The sequence below is a fragment of the Saccopteryx leptura genome, chromosome 13, assembly GCF_036850995.1.
Source record: "Saccopteryx leptura isolate mSacLep1 chromosome 13, mSacLep1_pri_phased_curated, whole genome shotgun sequence".
Lineage (NCBI taxonomy): Eukaryota > Metazoa > Chordata > Mammalia > Chiroptera > Emballonuridae > Saccopteryx > Saccopteryx leptura.
Window position 1 is genome coordinate 31,344,291 of NC_089515.1, and position 12,148 is coordinate 31,356,438.

Below are 12,148 nucleotides of genomic sequence, written 5' to 3' on the forward strand. Positions count from 1 at the left end.
CTCAACTGTGAAACAGAAATCATAATGGCACCTACCACATAGTACTATGTTGATGATAAATGAAGAAATACATTTCTAACACTTAGCCTAGCACCCAGCACATAAGAAGTGTTCACTAAATAGCATCTACTATTATAATCCTGAGTTTAATTCATTCAAACTCATTTATTGGTTCAGACCTTTATTAGTGCGTAGATTACAAATGCAAAATGCCATCCAGATGCAAAGATAAATTAAACAGGTCCTGCTTTTCAGTACAGAGTGACACAAAGTAATTGTAGCACAGGGCGGAAGGAAGCACACGTGCCTGCGAGGTGTCAGCAGCACTGAGAGGGTCTGGAGGGAAGAGTGACGGGCTGTGAGCAGAGGGACTGGGGGGACTTCCTGGAGGAGGAGGTGAGATGGGGGTTTCCACGGAAGGGGGAAGATGAGCTGAGGGAACAGCATGAGCAGAGCACAGAGCTATCCAAAGTGCAACACGGGAGGAACACACCGTCAGTATTGCTGGAGGTGAACACGGAAGACCGCTGCAAGAGAATTCAATGGAGGGACGGGAAGGGGGGCCCTGGAATGTGCTGATAGAGTCTTGACTCTATTCCGTAGAGAGTCCCTGATGATTCTTGAGGAGAGGAAAGGCATGATCCAAGCTTGAAGAAAATAACTAGAAACAGTAGGAAGGATGATTGGAGAGGAAAGGTAACGGAGACAGGAAAACTAGTTAGATGGCTACTGTGAGTGCTTTCACCAATTACTGATCATAAAGTGACTCACTGAGAAGAGGCTCAGCAAATAGAGTTGACAAAGGTAGGGCAGTGTGTTTTATAAAGGCATTTTATAGAGGTTTCTATTTTAAAGGTTGAAACAAAAACATCTTGTCACCTTAAGTATTGATTTTTAATTTTCCCCAAACTGAAGTGCCAGGTATTGGCATAATGGGAAGAGGACTTATTCACCTATTCTGGTATAGTTTCTGGGAAAATCCCAATGGTTGCAATACATTACAATTTTTTATAAGTCAACCCAAAAAATAATAAGAATTATTTTTTTGTTGCTGTCCAAGTTTGGCCCATTATTTGGCTTGTAAAAAGGAAGTTCCTTCTTAGTGCTTACCACGTTTTTGCCAAGACAGGGCGCCATTGTTTTAAATTTGGTGACTTTGGTCCAAAGACCTTCCCGCCCCCATTTCACCTTTGTAATTCCTTTCCTTGTTCCTCTGTGGAACCCAGTGGTCCGCTGTGGCAGGGGGTAGAAATGGCTATAAATGGTTCTGTTGAGGTTCTGCGGGATCAGGGACCACCCATGGGGCCCTCTAGCAGTGGCTGCTCAGCATGACGGGAGGGCAGCTGGGACTCTATGGTGCAGTCACTGGAGCCACTCTACCATCGGGACCTGTGTCTGGTTGATCACCTACATAGAAGAGTAAATTGCATTTAACCTCTAAAGTCAGTTTATGTTCTCATACTCTAAATGTGTTTAGGTGAACAGGGGGTCAAATATTCTCTTCGGTTGTCATCATCCAGACCTATTTTATCCTTAAAGAGCAAAAACTTTGTAAGACCTGTCACATCCATTTTTATACCCCTTCAGAGCCTAAGATGGTGCCTGCCCCCTGGAGCTCAAAGACAGCAAGGCAGCGTGGCATTGGGGTTCAGAGCATGCACTTGGAAGTCCGCCTGCAGGGTTCAACTCCTGGCTCTACCGTTTATTATCTGACCTTGAGCAGATAAGAGGAATAATAAGTCAGATAAGGGTCTGACTTATTTCTCTAGGACTCAGTTTCCTCCTAAGGTTTTTAAGAGCTAATGAGTACAGATCTCTAATAACATTGCCACATTGCCCGGCATGTAAGAAAGCACTGGATACAAATTTCTTAATAGAAAGTCAAAGTGAGAACCAGAGAGAATTTTAGAAGTTATCTCCTTATTTTACAAACCTGGGAACTGAGGCCCAGAGTAGTCTGTTCTTGCCCATTCTCCAACTGGTTAGGAAGCGAGCCTGGATTAGAATTTGCGTCGGTCTGACTTTGTGTCCACTGCTCTTCCTGCTACACCATCCACATATTGATTCAAAGAAATCCTTAGAAGCAACACAGTATGGATCGCAGGTTCCTGCTGGGTTACTCTAAGGTCTCTAAAATGTCCCTTGACAAAGACAGACATGGGTCAGATGCACCAGTTCTCTGCCCCAGTGAGAACTCTCTTAATGCTTTGAGAAATGACATTAACAACAACAATAAAAAAAGGATTCAAAAACGAATGCACGTCAGATGACTGTAATAACTGTTCAAGGTCAAGTAAAGGGGCCTAGGAAGGCCAAGGGCAGGAAGGCAGCCGCAAGGTGGTACGGGCAAGGGGAGCCGGTCCGCTGAGATTGATACCTGTGCGTTCTGCTTCCTACACGCCATTGCAGAGAACCCGGCTGACGAAGAGGAGCAGTGGTCGGATGACTTTGTAAGTATTTGCTCCTGGGGCTAGCGGGGTACCATTTCTACCAGGGCCTGCGGGAGGCTGTTGTAAGGGTTTGTTTCTGAATTACACCCTGGTGGTCAGCTCCACATCCCAGAGGGGAGATGGCCCAGCTAGAAGGGCTACCTACAGACAAGGCAGCAATAACCTCAAAATGGGATTTGAATTAGCACCATGCCAGGCTGAGAGCTTTATATGCATTAGCCCACCTACTCTCCACTACAGCCCTCTGGGTAGACATTCTCATCCCCACGTTTGGCTGGTATTCAGAGTACTCACCAGCACAGCTGGAGCAGATATTAAAGGCGCTCCTCTCTGGGAGCACGACCACACCTTTCCCATCCTCCTTCTCTTCACCCCACGGAGGTGCATCTCCTAAACTCTTATAACCAGGGCACTTGCAACTAGGGGAGCAGTGGGCAGCGCCAGCTCATCCCGGGCTAACCCCCTGAACCTGATCCCCAGGGCCCTTTTCTCTGAGTCTCCAGTGAGCTGACAGCAACCCCGCCTAGGCTCGCTTCTTTCCCATACCGTTTCCAAGCCGAAGCAGCCCCAGCTCGTCTCTCTCCTGCTGCTTCACCTGTCCAAGGTCCTTCCTTGTTTCACTGTCCCCAACTTTAATAAACATACTCTCAAAAACAAAAAAAACAAAAAAAAACACAACCAGATGTTAACATGTTTAAACAGCTCCATGTCTGTCTCTGTGCTGAAGTCCCCAGTGCCTGTCACCTCCTGGCCCCCGCACAGGAGCTTTAAACAAAACAACCACCAGAGAGCAAGTCCTGGCACAGCGGGGAGCCTTGGGACAGTCCTTAGGGCCATAGGCAGTGTCTGGGCCTTAGTGTTAAACATTTTTAATATCAGCCCTGCCCATTTTACAGATAAAGAAACCAAGACACGGAGAGTTTAACTTGCAGTTCCGAAATTCACACTCAGAATTCGTGACTGCATAAAAAAAGCCTGACTCAGACCCAGGCTTTGACACTCCAAGGTACTTGCTGGGACTGAGAAGACGTTAGCGGAGCATCCGAGGCCACAGAAAGACAGAGGGTGGCCTGGTCACAATGACGCCGGGGGGTGGGAGGGTCAGAATGAACTATAAACTTCTTCGAGGTGTCTTTACAACTCACTACACCCCAGCTGCCAGTTTTCTCTTAGGCTGAGTCTTACCTTCACAATAATTATTCCTCATGTAGCAAATTCATGGAGAACATTAGCCTGCTCCAATCTATGAATTTTATATCTGGAAAGGATCCAAGAGGGTCTCCACACAACAGCATGCCAAATAAGGAAACCAAAGCCAAGAGAATGACAATGACTTGCCCGCTGTCACTCAGTTACTCAGGGGCTCACAATGAGAACCCAAGACTCTTATGCAGTGCCCAAGAACTGAGCCTGAACTCCATGCTGTGTAGAGAGAGCACAAGTTTACTCTGAGTATCAGGAGACAGGAGTTCCTCCCATTTCAACCGCAGAGAAATGATTTTTTAAAAGAGAAGACCAAATGGTCTCTGTATACAGGTGACTGGGCGGTGGAGGTATTTCCCGGAGCCCAGCCCCCACTGAGCCCTCTGAAGTACCGCAACTGCGCCCCCTGCTGGCCTCACGCACGGAGGCACGTCTTAAATCAAGTTAAGCTGGTCCACATAAATGAGGGAAGCCAAGGAAATTTAGCTTACTTGCTAGATAAAAAGAGCACACATTTAGGACTTAGAAAACACAAAATAAAGTCACCCTGGAGAGGAGGAAATAACTGTGTCTCAAAGTTAACCAACCAAAATCAAGGTACCAGCTCTAATAAGGATTGAGAAAACTTTCACTCACAACTATTTTTACCTTATTGGTTTCCATTGCACATAGAATGAAACCCAGAGGCGTTGCTAACACCTCCCGGCCTGGTGAAATCTGGCCCCTGTGGACTCGTCCAGCCTACCCCCCCCCCCCCAACCCCTTTCAGCAGGGCCTTGCCTACCACACAGCCCAGGTGCACAGACCTGCCTGCAGTTCCTACAGCATGCCAAGGTCCTGTCTACCTCAGCGATTTCACACTCATGGTCCTTGGGCCATGAGAAAGAAGACGGCAAAAGAGGAGAAAACAAAGAGCCATTCTTCCATTCTCCCTCGCTTGGCCAGGGGCTCCTTGTCCTTCAGGCTTGGTTTAAATGTCTGCTCAGAAAGGCCTCCCCATCCAAGGTAGAATCACCCCTCCCACTGCGGACTCGGGACCCTGCTTATTCCCTTAGGTGCGTCTATCACTAGTGATCAGTAATAGCTGTTTAATCCATTTGATCATCCACTTATTACTCATTACTCACTACTTGTGGGCCATTGGGTTCCCTTGCTAGAATACAATTGCTATGAGAGCAGACGGCGTGCTCGGAGTCAAGCATGCTGCCTGACACGTAGCGGGTATTCAATAATTGATCATTGGTTAAATGAATAAATTACACAATTTGAAATCTTATTATACAGTCCCTTCTTCAAAGTTCCCATCAGATTGTCTAACACATTGCACTTGTTAAGTATTAAATAAATGATTAAATTTTGTTTGCCAGAATTTTAGAATAATTTGAGGGATTTCTTTTTAAATCTCACAAGTTTGAACACATTTCTTTTTTATTCTCTTGATAAAAAGGCATTCAGTGCATTCCAATGTATTTGAAGCAGGAAGGGCTCACCGTATGTTTCCCACAGTACATTTTCCAAGTGAAGGGCCAGCGCAGCACTTCTGCTGACAGCCCATCCCCTGGTCCTCCGTCCTTTCGGAGCCAGGGCAGCAGCTCAATTCATTCATTCGTTCCGCAGCTGTGCTGTGAGCACCTCCAATCTCAGGTCCTGTGCTGGTCCCAGATACACAGTCTCAGTCCTGCTCTCACAGGGGTTACCATCTGGCAGGCAGCCCGTGTCAGAGGGGCAGCTGACACGGAGTCACTCCTCCTCTACCTCTCTGCCACCTCTGCCACTGTGGCACTCCCATTCAGGTTGTTGAGCCTGAGAGACTGCAAGGATCCCAGCGTTCTCCCCAGGAGACACACCGCTCCTTAGCCCTGGGGCAGTTAAGTCTCAGATGTCCCATCCCTGCTCCATAAAAACGGAAACAAAGTGAGATGCCCAAACCATCTCCCCCTCAGGCACATGTCTGGGTGCCTGCGGGTTCTTCCACTTTCCAGATGTGATTAAAGCAACAAAGTCTCAGCGCTGTCCTGATGTCCCCCGGAGAGGCTGCCGCAGCAGTGCCTGGATGCAGCGGGCTCCACCCACATTACGCTGGACGAGGCCCGGCTCTTGCTTGGTTAAGCCCCCATCCCCACCCCCCGCTGCCCCTGTCACTCTCACTTCGCCTCCTGCTCCTCCACCTGAGAAGAGTCACTGATTTCTCCAGAACACAGTTGCAGACTCAAATTACTCAATTTTTCTGTGCCTCAGTTTCCTCAACTATAAAATGGGATTAAAAAAACTATCTCATGATTGTGGGGAGCAGTAACTGAGGTATAGGTGCATAGAAATGTCAGTTATAAGAATAATATTAGTGGCCCTGGCCGGTTGGCTCAGTGGTAGAGCGTCGGCCTGGCGTGCAGAAGTCCCGGGTTCGATTCCCGGCCAGGGCACACAGGAGAAGCGCCCATCTGCTTCTCCACCCCTCCCCCTCTCCTTCCTCTCTGTCTCTCTCTTCCCCTCCCGCAGCCGAGGCTCCATTGGAGCAAAGATGGCCCGGGCGCTGGGGATGGCTCCTTGGCCTCTGCCCCAGGTGCTAGAGTGGCTCTGGTCTGGGCAGGGCGACGCCCTGGAGGGGCAGAGCATCGCCCCCTGGTGGGCGTGCCGGGTGGATCCCGGTTGGGCGCATGCGGGAGTCTGACTGTCTCTCCCCGTTTCCAGCTTCAGAAAAATACAAAAAAAAAGAAAAAAAGAATAATATTAGTACTAACATTATTCTACTCAGCCTAAGTTCATGGTCATGTTCAGGAAGAATTATGGAGCCCCTCATCACCATTGCTGAGATTAGGGAATGGGAAAATCCCCCTACAGGAATTTTCTTATCTCACCCCGTCCATCTTCCCTCCTGCTCTAGGACAGCACCCACCTGGGGCTCCTGCCTCTTTTTATTCTCTCTCCCGGTACTCCTCCAGCCACCTCAGGGGACATTCTCCCTCTGCCTCTTTCCTCATTCCTTATCCCACTCTTCACCCTATTCCTCTTCTCTCGCCATCTTCCTACAGACTGAGGAGAAATCATAGACCTCACTTATGTATTCATTCATTCATTCATCCATTCCAAACATACTGAGCTCCTCTCATGTGCCAGCCCTGTTACAGACCCTGAGTATAGAGCCGTGAAGGATACATTGCACCTGTATCACGTACAATGGCATCAGTGTTATGTGATTCCAAGTAAAAGAGACAGGCCCAAGGGCAGATGCGTCATCCATTCATTGGAAAATCACGCATGGATCACACCTTGTGTCAGGCAGCGTGAGGGAGTAGGGGCAATGGACACAGGTCAGAGGACCTCTTCGCTCCTGAACCAAATATTCTGTCCATATGAATAGGTGCATGCATAAACTATCTCTGAATAAAATGCTCAAGAAGCCAGTGATTCTGTTTGCCTCTGGGGAAAGGAACTGAGTGGCCGGGAAGGAAACTTCATTACATCCTTCTGAACTGTTTGAACTTTAGAACATGTCAATGTATTTTTCAATATTAACTTGAATAAAATTTATATTTAATAAAAGAAAAAGTGTGGACTCTGAGTCCATTTGAAGCCTAGCCACTCTGGTTTAACAGCTCAATTTTTTGTTTGTTTGTTTTAATTTTAACTTTATCTCCTCAAAGGTATTTATGTGTTCCTTTGTGTTCCCTTCCCCTCTCTTGATTAAACTTAACTTTTCCTCAACTGTAAACATTCACGATAAATAAAACCTATCGGTTATTCTCTTGTTCTGTCTTCTTCAAATATATAAGGTCTACCGGAAAGTTCTGTCCGTTTCTATCACAAGTTTCGACACGTAAGCACGTGTTTATTTGGCGCATGGGTGCCTCTCTATTTTTATCACTTCATGTATACATACTGACGTAGCAAATTAACTAAAACAAAGTTGATTCACATTAGTCTTATGTGTGAAGCGATAGCGTACCCATGGCTACTGATAAAGTTCATTTACGCCACTGTAATTTTTATGAATTTCAACAAGAAACATGTCTGTCACATCCACCATATTCCCCGGACTTAGCACCCTCCAAATATCACTTGTTTTTGTCCTTACAAAATTTTTTGAAGGGCAAAAAATTCAAAAATGAAGAAGTTATCAAACAAGCACTGGTTCAATTTTTCGCATCAAAAGATAAAACAGTTTTCAAAAATGGGATATACAAATTGCCCTCATGCTGGCAAGAAATCATTAATAATAATGGCAATTATATTATTTAATAAAGTTTACTGATGGTAAGAAAATTTGTATTTTGTTTTATTCCAAAAACGGACAGAACTTTCCGGTAGACCTTTTTCCTCTCCGACTGTCCTTTGCCCACATATATTATAGTTTCAGCCACCCTACGGGTTAAATGGCCCCCCACAGCGTCACCACTGAGCTGCCTAACCTTGGTGAGCCAGTCTGTCCAAGCCTGGCTTCCTCGTCCGGACACTGGGGGGAAGCTCCGGCCCTCAAGCCGGACACTGAGCACGCTGTTTACACTTTCAGGACAGCGACTATGAAAACCCAGATGAGCACTCTGACTCAGAGATGTATGTGCTGCCGGCCGAGGAGACGGGGGATGACAGTTATGAGCCACCGCCCGTCGAGCAGGAGACGAGGACAGTTCACCCAGCCCTGCCCTTCACGAGGGGTGAATACATAGGTGAGGATGGCCCCAGACCCTGGGTGTTCAGCGGAGAGGTGGGGACAGGCTGAGGTTGGCAGGGAACCTCCCATTCGCACCATCTCTAACTGGGTCATCTGGTCACTAGAAGGTACTAGAGCCCAGCTGGCAAACTTGCCCATTTTGGGGGAGGGGGTTGTTCTTAAATCAGGAATATTGGAAACAGGCAAAAGTTAAATGAGCACGTCCTGGTGGCTGCTCCCAACTCCCGAGAGTCTGAGAAATCAACCCTGAGATTAGTCCTTACTTCCATTCCGGCTTCCTGTGCACAAGGTTCTGAATTTCTGGAGATGTCTACACAGACAGAACAAGAATGACCGTCAAGGTTCCCGGTTTCTGCTAATACCCCCTCCTTCTTCCACGCCCACCCCCATACCGGCAAGTCTAGATGGTGGACTTTCAACTGGGGGTGGGATTGCGGAGCTTTAAGCCTGGAATTAGCCTATAGGTTAAATGGACATGGCTCAAATCTGTTCTCCAGACCCAAGTATGGCTTTTAATGTTCCCCAAGAAGAAGCTGGTGTTCCAGTCTTAGGAGGGGTGTCTGTCAGTGATAATCACCACACTCTCCTATTTCTACAGTGTCCTTACCTGTGAAGGGTTCTTTCTCCATTATCACTGCCATTAACTGCCTCCTAAGTGCCCCCAGGCACTGCTGTTTCATCCACAATCTGAAGCACCCACTATGTGCTGGAACAGGGCTGAGCACTGAGCATCAGCAGCAAGCAAGACAGACTTACTCTCAGACTTCTTTTTTTTTTTTTTTACAGAGGCAGAGATAGACAGGGACAGACAGACAGGAACGGAGAGAGATGAGAAGCATCAATCATTAGTTTCTCGTTGCGCGTTGCGACACCTTAGTTGTTCATTGATTGCTTTCTCATATGTGCCTTGACCGTGGGCCTTCAGCAGACCGAGTAACCCCTTGCTGGAGCCAGCGACCTTGGGCCCAAGCCGGTGAGCTTTTTGCTCAAACCAGATGAGCCCGTGCTCAAGCTGGCGACCTTGGGGTCTCGAACCTGGATCCTTCCGCATCCCAGTCTGATGCTCTATCCACTGCGCCACCGCCTGGTCAGGCACTCTCAGACTTCTTAGTTTATAATCCAGTGCTTTCCAGCTGTGGCCCACTTCGCCCTCTCAATCTTACGAAGGAAGCATTCATCCCCACCTTACAAATGAAGAAAGTGAAGCTCAGAGGCATGAACTAATGGGCCCAGGTTTACACATGGTAGTGGAGCTGGGACGCAAGCCACGGGCCACTCTGCTTCCAAAGCCCACACTCTTCACTGCTCTGTTCTGCACACCACCTACCATATTTTTAAGTGACTATTCATTAACCACAACTCTGGTCGGGAAGGGACCATGCTAGGCCCATTTTATAGACCAGAAAACCTCAATTCAGGGTGGTTAACTGGCTCATTCAAGGCACACTCTTCAAAGCCTGTCCTCTGTGTTTCGCTATTTCTGATGGGCTTAAATCTTACATTAAGAAGTCTAAGTAGACTCCAAGAGCTGCAGATAAAACTACAAACACTGACAGAGGACAGAGTAACAGGCACAGCAAAAACAGATGCCCTATAGCCCTGGCCGGTTGGCTCAGCGGTAGAGCGTCGGCCTGGCGTGCGGGGGGACCCGGGTTCGATTCACGGCCAGGGCACATAGGAGAAGCGCCCATTTGCTTCTCCACCCCTCCCCCCCTCCTTCCTCTCTGTCTCTCTCTTCCCCTCCCGCAGCCAAGACTCCATTGGAGCAAAGATGGCCTGGGCGCTGGGGATGGCTCCTTGGCCTCTGCCCCAGGCGCTAGAGTGGCTCTGGTCGCGGCAGAGCGACACCCCAGAGGGGCAGAGCATCGCCCCCTGGTGGGCAGAGCTTCGCCCCTGGTGGGCGTGCTGGGTGGATCCCGGTCGGGCGCATGCGGGAGTCTGTCTGTTTCTCCCTGTTTCCAGCTTCAGAAAAATACAAAAAACAAACAAACAAACAAAAAAAACAGATGCCCTACAGGCTGAGCACAGCTGCACCATGCAGAAAGAGGCTTCCGAAGAGGCATCGAATGTGAAGTTAACCACATACCTTCAGCAGAAACATGGGCTGAGGGCAGGAATGGGACCCAGGAGGAGAGCAGAGGTTGGGGCATGACAGGCAGGGCAGCGCATTAAGCTGGGGGTGGGCTGTGGCAGGAGGAAGCCACAGGAAGTCAGTGTAAGTGCCTGTGCTCTTCCCAGGATGGGGACTCCTATGCTAAGATTTTCCTGCCAAGTATCAGTCGGAATCCGCACTCACAGAATTGGCCAGGTGAACGCCATGTTGCCTAAACCCTCAACCACCTTATGTGGGCAGTATTAGTTCTCTCTGTTAGCTGAGGGCAGACAGACACACTGGTCCCCCGGCTTTCGCTGCACCCTTCCTGATCCCTGCACTATCTCTCTGAGCTGGAGGTGATGATTTTCATTTTAAAAATGAGAAAAGTGAGTCCCAGAGACGTTGAATAATGAATAACTATCCCAAAGGAGTGCAGCCAGTGGGTAGCAGAGCAGGGGACTGAACTCAGGGTCATTTGGCTTCAGAACCTGGACTCGTACCCTGATACCCGCTGAGGACAGTCCTAGGCAGGGGAACTCAGGGGTTCTCCATGATTTGATGGAACTCACTGAGGGGAGGAACGTGTAGGTTCATTCTCCCAAGAGCAGTCACAACTCTGGATATACCTTAGAATAACCTGGGGAACCTTTAAAATCTATAATACTAGGTCCTTCCCTACAAGTTCAAACTAGTTGTATCTAGGGAGGGGCCTGGGCCGTGGCATTTTTTAATCTCCCAGGTGGTTCTTATGTGTGAGTAGGATTGAGAATTTCTGCCCTTAAGGGTTCCTAGAACCAGTGTGCCTATGGAGGGGCACCGGCTCTGAGCCCTCCACGCTGCCAAGGTCGTCACCCATTCTGCTGGGCAGACTGCTAGGCTGTCAGCCTTCCTGAGCCCGTCAGGCTCCATCACTCTCCTGGGAAGCTACTTCTGCTGAGAACCTTCTTCTAATTTTTATAATGCAAGTCAATGGGCCATTGAGACTTTTTACCTAACATGTCTTTTTATGCTTAATGTCCTGGCTAATCCTTTGTGGCTACTTAGGTGCTGGAGGTTCTATAGTCTCTAGATCTCACTGGTTTCCCCCAGAGAATGACCCAGAACCCCTTTCATCTTATACTTTATTGTTGTTGCTCGTTCCTTTCAAGACAATCGATCCAGCCAGAGGCAGTCCCCGCCCTTCAGCAAGACGCTTCCCAGTAAGCCCAGCTGGCCTTCGGCGAAGACGAAGGGGGCCTCCACGCTGCCCGCCACTCTGCAGAAACCTCAGGTCCCCCCCAAACCCAAGGATCTTGAGGATGAGGTAAAGTAAACCTGTCCTGATGGCTTCCCAGACCAAGTGGAAGGCAGGATGTTGGGGGGTGGGGTACGGTCAGCACTAACCGCTTTCTCCTTCACCGCCCGCTCTGACTCTCCAACGTTATGCTGAGAGGGTATTTCTTCTCTCTCAAAACGGCATAGACGACTTTATTGTAAGCATTTGCAATCACTAAAGGCACATAGTGTAATATCAGTACTGGCTCTGTACCCCCCCCCCCATAAACAGCTCCCTGTCTACTTTGCTTCTCTGTGCTGCCCACTGAGCTTCCTTACTCCACCTTTTCTCTCTGCGCCTCCACTGTCCTCTAAAACGCAGGGCGGTGATATGAATAAAAGAAACCCCTAGTCTAAAGGAAGAGCTGATAGCAGTACCCCCCTTGTTAAGTTGTTATAACAATTAAATGCTACCAC

General features: G+C 48.4%; 1 protein-coding gene across 1 annotated transcript in view; it reads left to right on the top strand.

Moving 5' to 3' along the window:
- Positions 1-12,148, top strand: part of BLNK (B cell linker) — a 97,755-nt gene that overhangs the window by 44,007 nt on the left and 41,600 nt on the right. Inside the window, exons 4-6 of the mRNA XM_066354935.1 lie at positions 2,410-2,450; positions 8,161-8,317; positions 11,566-11,720. Coding sequence (XP_066211032.1) covers positions 2,410-2,450; positions 8,161-8,317; positions 11,566-11,720 — 353 coding nt within the window. The remainder of the gene's footprint in view (positions 1-2,409; positions 2,451-8,160; positions 8,318-11,565; positions 11,721-12,148) is intronic.